This window comes from Triplophysa dalaica, chromosome 18 (genome assembly GCF_015846415.1).
Source record: "Triplophysa dalaica isolate WHDGS20190420 chromosome 18, ASM1584641v1, whole genome shotgun sequence".
Taxonomy (NCBI): domain Eukaryota; kingdom Metazoa; phylum Chordata; class Actinopteri; order Cypriniformes; family Nemacheilidae; genus Triplophysa; species Triplophysa dalaica.
The window spans coordinates 14,073,185-14,086,344 of record NC_079559.1 but is presented as its reverse complement, the minus strand read 5'-3'; the positions used below and the strand labels follow the sequence as shown (position 1 = coordinate 14,086,344).

Here is a 13,160-nt window from a genome sequence, read left to right as displayed (position 1 = left end):
TCATTTCCTCCAACAAGCAAATCAACAGGCAGAACCTGTTTCTGAATTTCCACTGATTGGCTAATATTCTAAATGTCCCGCCCTCTCCGAAACTCACCCATCAAGTTTGTCTGCAACTTCTCCCCGTTCCACCCCTTCAACCTGCGTTGCTGACTGCACACATACCCTCAGTATTGACGCGGCCCTTCGTGGTTAGAAACTACAGTGACTGCAGACGCAAAAAATTCAAAACGTCTGCGTTGACCCGACTGTACGAGTGCAGAAATACCACTCTGTTTCGACAGACAACTACGCCGCACGCAAGGTTGCAGATGTGAGGGAATATACCTGCACATATAGCTGCCACACTGATGACAGAGCAAGAGGGAAGTCACTTAGCCAGCTAATCGCCACAGCTAACCACGACTACCAGGCAGGTAAATGTGCGGCGATCGGGACGCCTCGACAACAACGTGCGACTCGAGTATCTGAACGGAGCCCAGAGACGATTTCGCACACGGCACAGTAAGGGCGACATAGATTTTGTATGATCTTGCTCGAGTGTCAGTTCTAGCATATGGCACACGGGCTACTGGAGTGACTTCCTCACGTACCATTTCTCCCTTCCGGTTTTAAATTTGCTTGGTAGACTATGAGGAGAGTGACGGCGAGGTGTGTTTGGCGGCTCGTATTTGCGGCGTTGTGTCTTCTGGTGGAAGAGTGTCGGACTGAGAGCGCGGCCCCTAATCTGGCTGAACGAGTCATCTGGGCTGTAAACTCCGGCGGCGACGCGCACACAGACGTGCACGGCATTCATTTTAAAAAAGATCCACTGGAAGGAAAATTGGGGAAAGGTGAGTGCTTGAGTCGGAGGATAGGATGTTTATCTCCCTGCTTGTCTGCACAAGAACTGGCCTCTATAAACAGAGGAAAATTCATTAATTGACGTCTGTTATGTTATAATGTATAAAAAATGCGCAATATTCAGCAGCAGTGTTGTGATTTTGTACTGAATACATCTCTAATATTACATGAAGGATCGGCTTTGACTTCATTAGTAGCTGTTATTAGAGCTGTTGAATATGTCAGGAAGTTCATGCCACTTGAAATGTGATGACTGTCACTTCCTGAGTCAAATGTGAAGCATGCACATGCTCTTAAGTCTGTTTTGCAGCTCTAAAATCATTAAACCATTTTCGATTTCACATTTATTGCATCAGCGTCACTAGAAAATTATGGAAATATGGCGCTTCATTTTCCACTCTGCTGTCATTGGCTATGAAACTAAAATGAGGCAGCCTGAGGTTTATGAAGCCGTGTTCTGGATTGACATTTTATCAGCCTTTTACGAAAACACTAAATGGCACAAACTTGCACACACTCTCTCCTCCCTCCAGCATCCGACTATGGGCTTCGTTCGCCCATCCTGCGTTCCACCCTGGAGGATCAGGTTCTCTACCAGACAGAACGCTACAACGAAGATACGTTCGGTTATGAAGTACCCATCAGAGAAGAGGGAGACTACATTCTCGTCCTGAAATTTTCAGAGGTTTACTTTGCTCAGTCCCAGCAGAAGGTGAGGATTTTCATTACACAGCCCACACATCTTGTCTTTCTCCTTATCTTGTGCACTGAAACCCTTTGTTTGCTCTTCTCAGGTGTTTGACGTGCGTGTGAATGGCCATGTTGTGGTGAAGGATCTGGATATCTTCGACCGCGTGGGGCACAGCACAGCTCATGATGAAATCGTCCCGTTGTCCGTAAAAAGAGGAAAACTGAGTGTGCATGGAGAGGTTTCCACTTTTAATGGAAAACTCGCTGTGGAGTTTGTAAAGGTATGAGGGACCCTATATCTCTAATATCTCTCTATATCTGATAGCTCTTTATATGTCATTAGGAATTCATTTAATTATTTTTATAGCTTTGCTGTCAATTAAAAAATATAATGTTGTGCTTCCTCAAATAGACCATGTTCAATGTGACCCGGTAACAACCCAACTAAAGTAATTTTTTACATTTTACACATTTGTTTAATACATAAAATCACTACATAATCTAAAGAAAATTCTGTGAAAATATTAGGGCTGCCCCTGACTAAAGATTTTCCTAGTCGACTAGTAGTCCTTCATTTCAGCAATTAGTAGAATAATGGCTCATTTATGATAATAACATAATTACTTGCGTATATATACAAGGAAAGGAATAGTCTAAGTTTACCGGCTGAGAAAATATGTTTTTTACACTTCCATATTACAGAGAAATGCTAAACATGACAATAAAACGTTTAAAATATAAATTAAGGACTCATGCATCAACACTTGAAAAAGTTCATGTGGCGGAAAAACAGCAAGGACATTTAAATAATTTATTAACAAAAATACAAACCGTAACATCAGTTATATGCCAAATGAACTTGCCAACAAAATAACCATAAACATAAAACACCCTTTTGAATAATAAAAATTTCGTTTTAGGCAAAATATCAATGAAATAAATAAACATACCGCAAACGGCAACTCTTTGAAATATTAGTAATGAAATATTAGTAATGAAATATTAGTAATGAAATATTAAGTAGAAAAAGAGTAAAAATTACAAATAAAGGGAAAAAAAATCAGTCCTATGGAAAGTCATAAGCAACTTTGTGCAAAGCAAGGCAAACAAAATAAAAAAATAGCAGAAACAATTAACTGAAAAATTATGTTGAAAATGGAAATTACCGAAAACCAACGAACAAATAAACGGAGCAAACGCCAAACCTTAGAATAAAAAGGAACAGGCTACAAACAAATACATTTTTGTACAAAACAACGCAAACAAATAAAAAGCCTTTAAGTTTTTTGCTTAAATGGTTTAGAACAAATATATTTTGAACAAAAAGTAGGTAAACGAACAGTGCACACCATTATATGCACACAAAACCAATGGAGGTGAATTGGTGCTGGTTAACAACATTACTTCAAAAAAATCTCTTTTGTGTTTTCTGCGGAAGAAAGAAAGTCATGCAGGTTTGAAATGACATGTTGGTGAATAAATTCTGACAGAATTTCCATTTGTAGTCCATCAGTTTAATGTTCATAGATAGATTCACAAATATATATCTACCGAATTGTTTAACAGTCTAATACGTGTTTTATTTGTTGATTTGTTTGCTAAGGAAGCACACCTCGTTTATTTAAGAATCGTGATGTGGTTTGACAGTTAAAGATGTTTTTTCAAGCCTACTGCTTCGAAAGAAAGACGCATTCTGTCAAAACTACTTGTGATTGTTTGCCACCATTCCCTTCTGTGTTGCTTGTTAGCGATTGTTGAAATTCAGTCAAACGAATAGATGCATGTAACTCTGTAAACCATCTCATCCTAAAAATAAACAGTTTTGATGCTTCTGCATCAGATTAACCTGTATTCTTTGCTGTTAGTTTAGTTACTATTAGTGCAACTGAGCTTTGAGAATAGAAAGCAAAGCTATAGAGTTTTTATGCCACCCCTGTAAGGTGTGGCATAAAATCAAAAAGGTTTGTAATGATTATTCATTTCTTGAGGTTGAAAGATGAAATGTGTGTAGCTGAAAGCCACAGGCTTGACTGTGTGCATGCCTCGACCTTTTGTTCACTGTTAGGAACCATGCTGGCCAACCGCCGTGCAGATTATTCTAGCTCAGATTTGCATGTTTTTTGGCAGATCCATCCATGTGTTTGCATGTATTCATTCACTGTAACCACACCAATAAACTTGGATGTCTCTCTGTCTCTAATGTCCGCAGGGTTACTATGACAACCCCAAGATATGTGCCCTATATGTGATGAAGGGCAAGCTTGAAGGTAAGAGGGACCTTGAGGATTTCTTGGGTTGCACTTTGATTTCTTTTTGTTTTCTATGTTCAGTCTCCTACCATAAGTGGAATTTTAAGTCATTCTTACCTTTTGCATTAATGCTCCAATTTCATAGATGTGCCGAAACTGCAGCCACATCCCGGTCTGGAAAAGCGAGAGGACGAAGAGGAAGAAGAGGAGGAGGGGGAAGGAGGAGAAGGAGAAAAGAAGAGCACCTCACCCTCTTCCAAGAATCCCGTTCGGTCTGGTCCCCGAACCCCCAACCCGTACGCCACCGACAACAGCAGCCTAATGTTTCCTATACTGGTGGCGTTCGGGGTCTTCATACCCACCCTCTTCTGCCTCTGCCGCCTGTGAGGGGGAAACAAGTAAACGAGAGGAGAAACGGCGGACATCGGGCTGTGGAGGGGTGGGGGGAAGGGACGCACAGCCGTGGGGACAGGCAGTAACACAGACTGACGTTACAACAGGCAGAAAATCAAAAGGCGAGTTAGGGACATACAGAAACGCGGGAGTTTGAGATATTGCTGGCCGTTCAAATGGTGATCCAGATATATACGGATTTAGGAAGCAAGTTTTTTTTGTGTGTGTTTGTGCTTGTTTGTACACAATTAAAACCAGTTTTATTTTGGGGAAATCCAAGAAGTACAAATTAAATGTAGATACAAACACACACACACACACACACACACATACAAGGCAAGGCAAGGCTTCACAACCTGGTTTGTCTGGTCTAGCAGGCGATGACTAGGAACAGTTGGCTATACTCTTTGAACACTTGTCCCATGTTTTTTTCTTTCTTTTCTTTTTAAGTTGAAGTAAAGAGCATGTTGTTATCCACAATGCATTGATCTGCTGTTTTTGACCTATGTTGGGAGGCAGAGATGTTGTAAGAATCTTCTGAACCCCTTATTGACACTTCTAGTTAATGCATCTTAAACTCAGTGGCAAGCAAGTGATGATATGTGTGTTTGTATGTGTGTTGAAGCTCCTTGTTTGCCACTGTTTCACTTTTTTATTTTATCACGCACGTGCAAGCTTCTATCATTCACCTATTTTTATAGTTTTTCTGATTTCTAAAAGCATGTAAACATTTGTCTGGTCACCTCCTGCCCCACTTTCAGTCACATATTTAATATTTTTCCCATATACAATAACAGTTCGGCCCTTGAAAAACAGTGTTTTCTGTATTAAACAATACACACATTTTCTGTTAGAAATGATCTGAAAACATTATGCACTCACCTTTGGGTCCCTTAGACTTTTGGATTCTATTGGTCTGAAGTGCTATTTAAAATGTAAAATGCCCTTAGGTTCTCCTCGTTTGGTACATGATGCAACTGGATTAGCATTTTATTGGTTAATATGATTAAGTTGTCTTAACTTTGCGAAGGCTTGACCAGCTGTCACATGGTGTACAGAGGGAATGATGCTTAGTTAGGAAACATGTTGACTTTTTGGCACATTTTGCCATATTACCATGATATCGTATTCCCACCATTACCGGTTTTCTTTTTCAACACCACCAAAGATACTCTTTGTTGACGTGTGTTACGCCGAATAGTACCAGCATGTGTGCGGTGGATGATTGAGAGGTCTCATGATGCTACGATTGATTGAGAAATATCAGACATGCGTTTGGAGTTCAGCAGATACACGCCTGCCATACACTGTGAAGTATGGATGTCGTTGTGACTTTTGTATTCAAGGTTTCTTAATTGTTCTTTATTTCAAGGCTGTCATTTAGTTTGGACATATTTGTGATTTATGATATGCGTATGTTGATTGGCAGCTTAAAGTGGACTTTCACCAAATCCGGAAACATTTGCATTCCACCTCAATCTATTTTTGATTATCTGATGCTTTTAAAGTGATACTTAACCCAAAAATAAAAATTCTGTCATCATTTACTCACCTTCGAGTTGTTCTAAATCTGTATACATTTCTGTGTTCTGATTAACACAGAAAAATATATTTGTTAGAATGCTTTGACCACCCTTGTAGGAAAAAACACAATGGTAGTCAAAAGTGTCTCAGAACTGTTTGCTGTCCTACATTCTTCAGAACAAAAAAATGTATAAAGGAATTTATGCTACTATGGGAGTCAATGGAGGGCAAGATCTATTTGATTATAAGCATTCTTCCAAATATCTTTCTCTGTGTTGATCAGAATTTATACGGATTTGGAACAACTCAAATGTGAGTGAATGATGACAGAACTTTCCTTTTTGGGTGAAGTATCCCTTTAAGTGTTATGGGTTGCTGTTTGTATTTAGCCGGTTCAACACAGCTACTTTTCTCCCAACTGCTGCCTAAATTGCTTTCTTTCAGCTAAGGAAGCCTGCCTTAAAATGTGATCAGTGGGATATCAAGACACCCCCTTTCACACTGCTGAAACCATCAGACCACATTCAAGTACACACGCCATTGTGCTGTCTGTTTTTGCCCCTAATGTTTGTGTAGTATGTCAGTTGTCTCTCACGTGGACTTAAACGCTTATTTTGGCCTTCTCAATAAACATGCTTTTGAAGAGTAGGATGGGAGGGCAGTGTTTTGCATTTTTGTAGCTTTGTTTGTTTAAAAAAAACAATCACAAAGACAGCATTGATGCACCTTTCTCGTTAGCTAAAGGATTGCAGAAAGACAATTGATTATTGTCGCCAAAGTTGTAAACGTTTCTTTATTTCCTTTGAATTTGTACACGATGCATGTGTATATAAGGTACTTGATCACGTTAGTTGTGCCATACGGTTATATTTCTCTTTTGAATGTTGTTCATTTTTTGCATAATTACTATTAATATCGGGTTGGCTGGGTTTCTTTATTGTTTGCTGAAGTGTGAAAGAGTGGCCTTGAAATTTTTGGTTGCAGATGTGGTTAAGGTTATGTTTGATTTGCAGCCACATAGACACACTGACTGACTGTCGGAAAGAGTGTGAATCATATAGTTATGGGTTTGTTTCTTTATATGTTGCATAATTTAAGTAAAAGGATATGGGATTGAATATTAAAATGATTGAAAAAACGTTTTTTCAGAACTAGTTGCTTTTTATTTTCTCAGGATGTTTGGGTTTTCTAATGAGGACTGTTTTATTAGTGCGAGTTATTGCACTGCCTGTTTCAAATGCATTTTTGTTTGTGTTTGTTTTTCTGTCATTTGTTGTGTACCTTCGATCCCTTGTTGCCTTAAATTTGAATACATCCTCATGTGCTTTATGAGCTTTATTTTTACGTTTTCATTGATTTATTGCATGGTTCATGGTGTTTCATATATCATTACCTGAAAACAGTAAAGTTGACTCCTTGGACGATAGCCAAAGACCACACAAGGCTCTTCATTGTGCTCGCCTTCATTAAGAACTCATGTGTATTGCTTCATTTCAAACTCCTGAGTTTACAACGGATGTAGTTTCTTTGTTAAAGTCACGTCTCTGTTGAACTACCTGTCCCCCTTTGACTCCCACATGAGAACTGAAGACTACATAAGAAGCAGAACGGATGCCCCCCTCACTGTCCTACAGGAGCTTTCTGACGTAGGAACTGCAAACTAATGCTGTTTCTTTTTAATAAATGTGCTATTTTATCTAAATGGCCTTGGGGGTATTTTTGATGAGGTTATTTTTAATGATGTTCGACTTGATGATCCGCAGCGTGAACAAAGAGACGTTTGCATTAGAATATTGGGAGAGAAATTTATAAGAAACCGCTTTCGGGCTGTTCGTTGATGTCACACGCCGGCCGAACGCATGTATTTTTATGGGGTCATGTGACACGGCTAAAACGAATATTAACTATTCTTTTAATGCAATGTGTATACATGATTTAAGGTTAAAACAGTTTTTTTACAAATACCGTGCATGTTTGTATCTCCTCTTTGCCCCGCATCTCTGAAATTAGCGATTTTTTTAGGATGCTTATCGCTCTGAAAACGTGTCATTTGAGATGGACAGTCATTTCAGGCCGGAAGTGCATTTTCAGATTTTAACTGAAGATTATGAGGGTACATTAATTTAAAAAAGAAAATTATCCACATCGATAAGCTATTAACTACATACGCTGCAATATTTCATGAAAAATTAAGAATTGTCATTTTTTATTTCACTGGGACTTTAACGTTACCTTGTCATTAGGGAATTATTACTTTTATATTATTTTTATCAATATAGCGCCATTCATAAAGTTCCAACTCACTTTACAAATAATGTAACATTACAATTTACAATACATTTATAAAAAATATAGTATTATTAAAAAATTATTAATAGTATTGCACTTCAATTACAACATACATGCTGATAACTGATAGTGAAATGCGCTTAAATTAATTCAAGAGAAGTTAACGTATAATAACGCCAAAGTAAACGTGTAATATGGTATCCATAGCAACTTTCAAACGCGTTCAGCGAATCAGCGCTCGATTTTCTCCGCGTAGGTTCTCCATAGTGACGCACGACGCCATCTTGCATTCAGAGAGCGTCGTCGAGCTCAACAGACACGCAGTTCACGTTTCGCCGCTGCAGCAAGTGAAATTTTGGAGAGATGAGCAGTCAGAGTTCTCGCAACGAAACGGCATCCGCCACGGTTAACGGCTCGGATTCAACTGCAGCGGCTCGCGATCGGAAAACAGGAGGTGGTGTTCTGAAAAGGCTCAAATCGCGAAGAAATCAAGTGGAGCGACGGCCTGTGACTGAGGAAGAGCTGCGGGCGCTGGGGAGAGACATCACTCCGGATGAAGTTTTGGGGCTCCGCGCGGTCGCTCGCGGTAAGAGCATTGAGACCGCACTGTGATACGAGATTTATCTTATAGCTGTTACGGCATCCTTCTAGTACTTCTGTTTACTTAAGGCTATGTGTTACCTTGATTAACGTTAGTAACATTTACACTTTTTTTCGTTTTTTGGCAGACACATTCAGTCTATACACTTAATCAGTATGTGTGTTCTCTGGGAATCTAACCTACGACCTATTGCGCAACATTTACCCATAGAGCTATAGGAACATTGCGCTCATGTCACCCATCACCATACAGACCATTAAAGTTTATTAAAACCAATTCCTGTGATAAGCATTAAATCCCTCACAATTTCTGTGATAGGTTGTATTTTTTCTGCAGGTGCTTCAGTAAAAGTAGTATTAATGCATTCCTTATCCTGTGTGACTCCTAGATAAGAGATTTTCATTTAATCGACAGACTACCTGTGTAAACCAGAGGACAATATCTACAACATTGACTTTACACGCTTCAAGATCAGAGACTTGGAGACGGGCACAGTGCTTTTTGAGATCGCCAAACCGCCACACTGTGGTATGATTCATTGACTTCAAGGATCAAAGCTGTATAGTTACAAGTGAGTCCAATTCCCTTGTTTGCTCATACGTTTCTTCTCTCACTGTTGCATCCAGAACTTGATGAGGAAGACGAGGAAAACGGAGATGCTGACATAAGCGCTGGGCGTTTCGTCCGTTACCAATTTACTCCAGCATTCCTTAAATTGCGCACAGTTGGAGCCACGTAAGTCCCAGAATCCCAAATACGATTCTCTGCATTATACACTCTGCTTTGTAAACAAACAGCAGTGTCCGAATTTCAGGCATGGTGGTCTAACTCTCAAGCTTTTAAACAAAGGACTGTTGTTGTTTCATCTGATGCAAGGCTAGTGCAATGTTATGAGTCAAATTCCCAGAAATTTGAACATGATGAATCTTGTGAGTAGTTTAAGTGAGAATTGGTTTGTAGAACAATGTCTCATCTTTTCACTCTCTCAGCGTGGAGTTCACCGTTGGAGATCGGCCTGTTAACAACTTCAGGATGATCGAGAGACATTATTTCCAAGAGAGGCTCCTGAAGAGCTTTGATTTCGACTTTGGTTTCTGTATCCCGAACAGTCGGAACACCTGCGAGCACATCTACGAGTTTCCTCAGATCCCAGATGATCTCAGTGAGTTTTATGGTTTCCTTGACAAACTATATAGTCAGGGACCAGGTACATATTTCACCAGGCTCATTTTAATCCATGCTTATGGTGTACTGTGAATGAAAATTGTGAGAACCCTTATTTCTCGAGTCCTGGTATGCTGTAAATGAAAAGTTCACCCAAAAAATGGAAATTCCGTCATGAATTACTCAATTTCTAGTTGTTCCAATCCTGTTTCTTGGACCCCTTTGACCCCCCCGTTGAACAGAATAAAAAGTATAGAAATTATTTTTTACTTCTATGATCGTCAATAGGGTCCAAAAACTGTTTGGTGACAAGCATTCCTCCAAACATCTTTCTATGTGTTCATCAGAACAAAGAAATGTATACAGATTTGGACCGACTCAAAGGTGGCTAATGATGACAGAACTTTAATTTTTGGTTGAACTATCCCCTTAATTTTAGTGAACTTCAACTGGTGAAAGGGTGCTTAAAAGAATACAAAATTGCTCCGCAATATTTTCCTAACGGATGATCAAGAAAGTCTTGCACAAAACATTAACTATTTGCCCCGTTACAAGTAACATATTGACCTGACTGTGTCTGACTCCCTCTATCAGGCTTGTATCAAATTGCAGACCGCTAACAGATAGAGGAGATAACATGTCTGTGCAGCTCTCTAAGGTCTCCAGTTTGTTTCCAAGCAATGTTTAACATCCTGTCCTGCTGCGTTTCCTCCTGCAGTTCGGTTGATGATTGAACACCCGTACGAGACCAGATCAGACAGCTTCTACTTTGTGGACAACAAGCTGATCATGCACAACAAGGCAGACTACGCTTACAACGGCGGCCAGTAGTGCCGTTTCAGCTAGAAATCTGAGGATTGTTTGCTTCGATAGTGTTTGCATGGAATGCACATACAGAATCGACAACAACAAGCGGTGAAGTCACCAGCATTGTGATCTGGTACTAGACCCACCCAACTGGAAGTGACCATCCCTCCCTGAAGTTCCTGCATTCCACAGACTGCGTTTCGACCAAAAGTGGAGCCGTTTTTGTTCACTACACTTAACCAGACGGAATTCTCTTGTCGTCCAGCCTTAGGGCCACAATAAGAGGAATGGTTTATTTTGTATTTATTTTTATTTTAATAAGATGTTATTATCTTTCCCACCTCAGTCTTGAATCTCTGAAAGAGGTCTTTTTAAAAGACAAAAACACTAGTTTCATTCAGACGTGCAAAAATGAACATACATCTTTACTGCCCACTATGTGTGTGATTGTTATAGAGGGTTCGTGTGCGATCTTGCCTTTCTCCTAGTTGATCATTTAACAGACAGACAGCATTACTGTGGTGTGTATAAACTCTTATAGCACAAAAATGAGACCAGAACGTTCTTCTTCACTAGTCAACTTCATATGAAGTGCATTCTCAGGCGTATAATCAGGGTAAGTTTGTATGGATGTGATCAAGACAGAGCAGCTGATCGATCTGCTTGACACACTTGACAAACCACACAGATCTCAATTGGAGACCATTAATTTGGCCACTAGTTAATACGTTACACATTTTTTCTTCATCTGTCTTTGGTTTGTCAAATCACAAGCTGTTAAATCGTGAGTCTGCTTGTGACAGAAAATATAGTTGCATTTGTGTGTCTTCCTGTCATCTGTTAATGATGAATTATGAACTTGCAAACTGTTGTGTTCATAGGACACCTGTCTTTGTCACGTTTGAGGGCTTTTAATGTCAGACTCGGCTGTTTGGCTAGGGTGCATACAGAGGTTTGTGTCACACGCACCACGTGATGAGATTTCCAACATGCTGTCTTTGTTCACCTTCTGAGTGATCTAGCCTCTCCATCAGAGCTTTGATGTGTATGTTTGATCTAATTCAACGTGATGCTGGTGGTGATTTGTGATGTGATTTGGTAAACATTTCAGGAATTGTGAATACGATTGGCTGAGAAAGATAAATATGTAAAAAGCAACCAGGAATGGAACAGAATAGACCTCTTTATCCAGCACCAACCTGAACTCAATTTTATTAGATTACAATGTTATCTATATCCTCTATCATTTTTGGTTTGCGTTAGATGCAAAATACATATTTTAATCTGTTTACAAACAAGTCAGTTCACATCCTAAAGTGACTTGATTACATAAGTGTCCTTAAAATAGATTATATCAGATTAATGGATCAATGTTTGTGAAATATTTGTGGAGTACCTGTCTAATGCCTTACTCAGCAATGCTGTTGGTTTACAACCATCTGTTTAAAGGGATAGTTCCCACAAAAATAAAAATTCTGTCATCATTTTCTCACCCTCAAGTTGTTTCAAATCTGTATTATTTTTGTTCTAATAAACACAGAGAAATATATTTGAAAGAATGCTTGTAACCAAACAGCTCTACGACCCTATTGTATACCATAGTAGGAAAAATTACTTTATAGTTTTTTGTTCGGTTGAACACAAAAGAAGATATTTCGAAGAAATTGAGCACTTTTGACTAACATTGTAAATGTTTCTACTATGACAGCCTAAGGGGTCCATGAACTGTTTGAATATAAGCAACAAAGAGATTTTTACAGATTTGGAAGAACTGGAAGAATATTTCAATATTTTACAGAACAGAATTTTCATATTTGGTTGAACTATCCCTTTAATGCTACTGTCTGCAGCCCTAGTGGTCGTTTTCTAAACAGCGTTTGGTCCATATTACCCATATTATACAAACTACGCACCTTGTTTGAAAATGTTTTCTTACCCTGTATTTTCTTAATATTTCTTGACCACCTCATCAGGCCCCTCAAATCATTTTTAAACCTTATATACAGAATAAGACAAGGGTTTTTATTGCTCATACGGTAGTAGTTTTAGGGATGCTGCAACTATAATTTTCATTAATTTGTAATGTTTAAACTGGAATACATTTATCCTTTACTTTTTTATTTAGCCATTTACAATGTCATAATGTTTCTTCTTCATGAAGCCTGTATCAGGACTGCTACCATAATAACAAAACATAACATTAAAGATTTATTTATACGTTAGTTGAAAATAACAGGGACTATCAAAATATATAGAAAGTACCTTAAACTTTAGAAAGTTTAATTGTTAAGAGCGAAAAATGTCATTCTGAAGATGCTATAACATCCATCTGAAATAACTATTTGTCCCTGGATTGAACATATTCATGATCTCAGAATGATAGAACAATTGTATTAAACTGTAAAATAGGAATTATGTCCAGTGTGGATGTGGAATTTGTACAGACAGAAATTAAACGTTATATATTATATTGGTTTTATTGACTACTGAAGTGACATCTTATTTTGTACCATAAGGTGGCAGCCTCGGGTCGCATGGTCAACATGTCATACGTGGAGAACATTTTCATTGATTGCTTTAGAGATTTTTTTTTTCCCGAA

The 13,160-nt window shown here is 38.7% G+C and overlaps 2 protein-coding genes across 3 annotated transcripts; both read left to right on the top strand.

Moving 5' to 3' along the window:
• Window positions 1-128: 128 nt before the first annotated feature.
• Window positions 129-7,401, top strand: mlec (malectin). Of its 2 annotated transcripts, XM_056729732.1 has the most exons (6): window positions 129-504; window positions 629-833; window positions 1,377-1,555; window positions 1,638-1,814; window positions 3,743-3,800; window positions 3,928-7,401. In XM_056729732.1, the coding sequence occupies exons 2-6, from the start codon at window positions 632-634 to the stop codon at window positions 4,167-4,169; spliced, it is 858 nt and encodes a 285-aa protein (XP_056585710.1). In that variant the 5' UTR covers window positions 129-504; window positions 629-631; the 3' UTR covers window positions 4,170-7,401. The 2 variants fall into 2 exon arrangements, with proteins under 2 accessions (XP_056585710.1, XP_056585711.1); XM_056729733.1 differs by having other exon boundaries at window positions 129-833.
• Window positions 7,402-8,266: 865 nt separating this feature from the next.
• unc119.1 (unc-119 homolog 1) lies at window positions 8,267-13,036 on the top strand. The gene is made up of 5 exons (XM_056773441.1): window positions 8,267-8,574; window positions 9,004-9,117; window positions 9,216-9,324; window positions 9,579-9,751; window positions 10,472-13,036. The coding sequence occupies exons 1-5, from the start codon at window positions 8,352-8,354 to the stop codon at window positions 10,582-10,584; spliced, it is 732 nt and encodes a 243-aa protein (XP_056629419.1). The 5' UTR covers window positions 8,267-8,351; the 3' UTR covers window positions 10,585-13,036.
• Window positions 13,037-13,160: the final 124 nt, after the last annotated feature.

Excerpts from the sequence above, each read along its gene's own strand:
- mlec (XM_056729732.1), top strand. The coding sequence starts at position 632 with ATGAGGAGAGTGACGGCGAGGTGTGTTTGGCGGCTCGTATTTGCGGCG. Across the intron at positions 1,556-1,637 it reads TTGCTCAGTCCCAGCAGAAG|GTGTTTGACGTGCGTGTGAA; the intron begins GTGAGGATTTTC and ends TGCTCTTCTCAG. Across the intron at positions 3,801-3,927 it reads GATGAAGGGCAAGCTTGAAG|ATGTGCCGAAACTGCAGCCA; the intron begins GTAAGAGGGACC and ends CCAATTTCATAG.
- unc119.1 (XM_056773441.1), top strand. The coding sequence starts at position 8,352 with ATGAGCAGTCAGAGTTCTCGCAACGAAACGGCATCCGCCACGGTTAAC. Across the intron at positions 9,325-9,578 it reads TTGCGCACAGTTGGAGCCAC|CGTGGAGTTCACCGTTGGAG; the intron begins GTAAGTCCCAGA and ends TCACTCTCTCAG. Across the intron at positions 9,752-10,471 it reads TCAGATCCCAGATGATCTCA|TTCGGTTGATGATTGAACAC; the intron begins GTGAGTTTTATG and ends TTCCTCCTGCAG.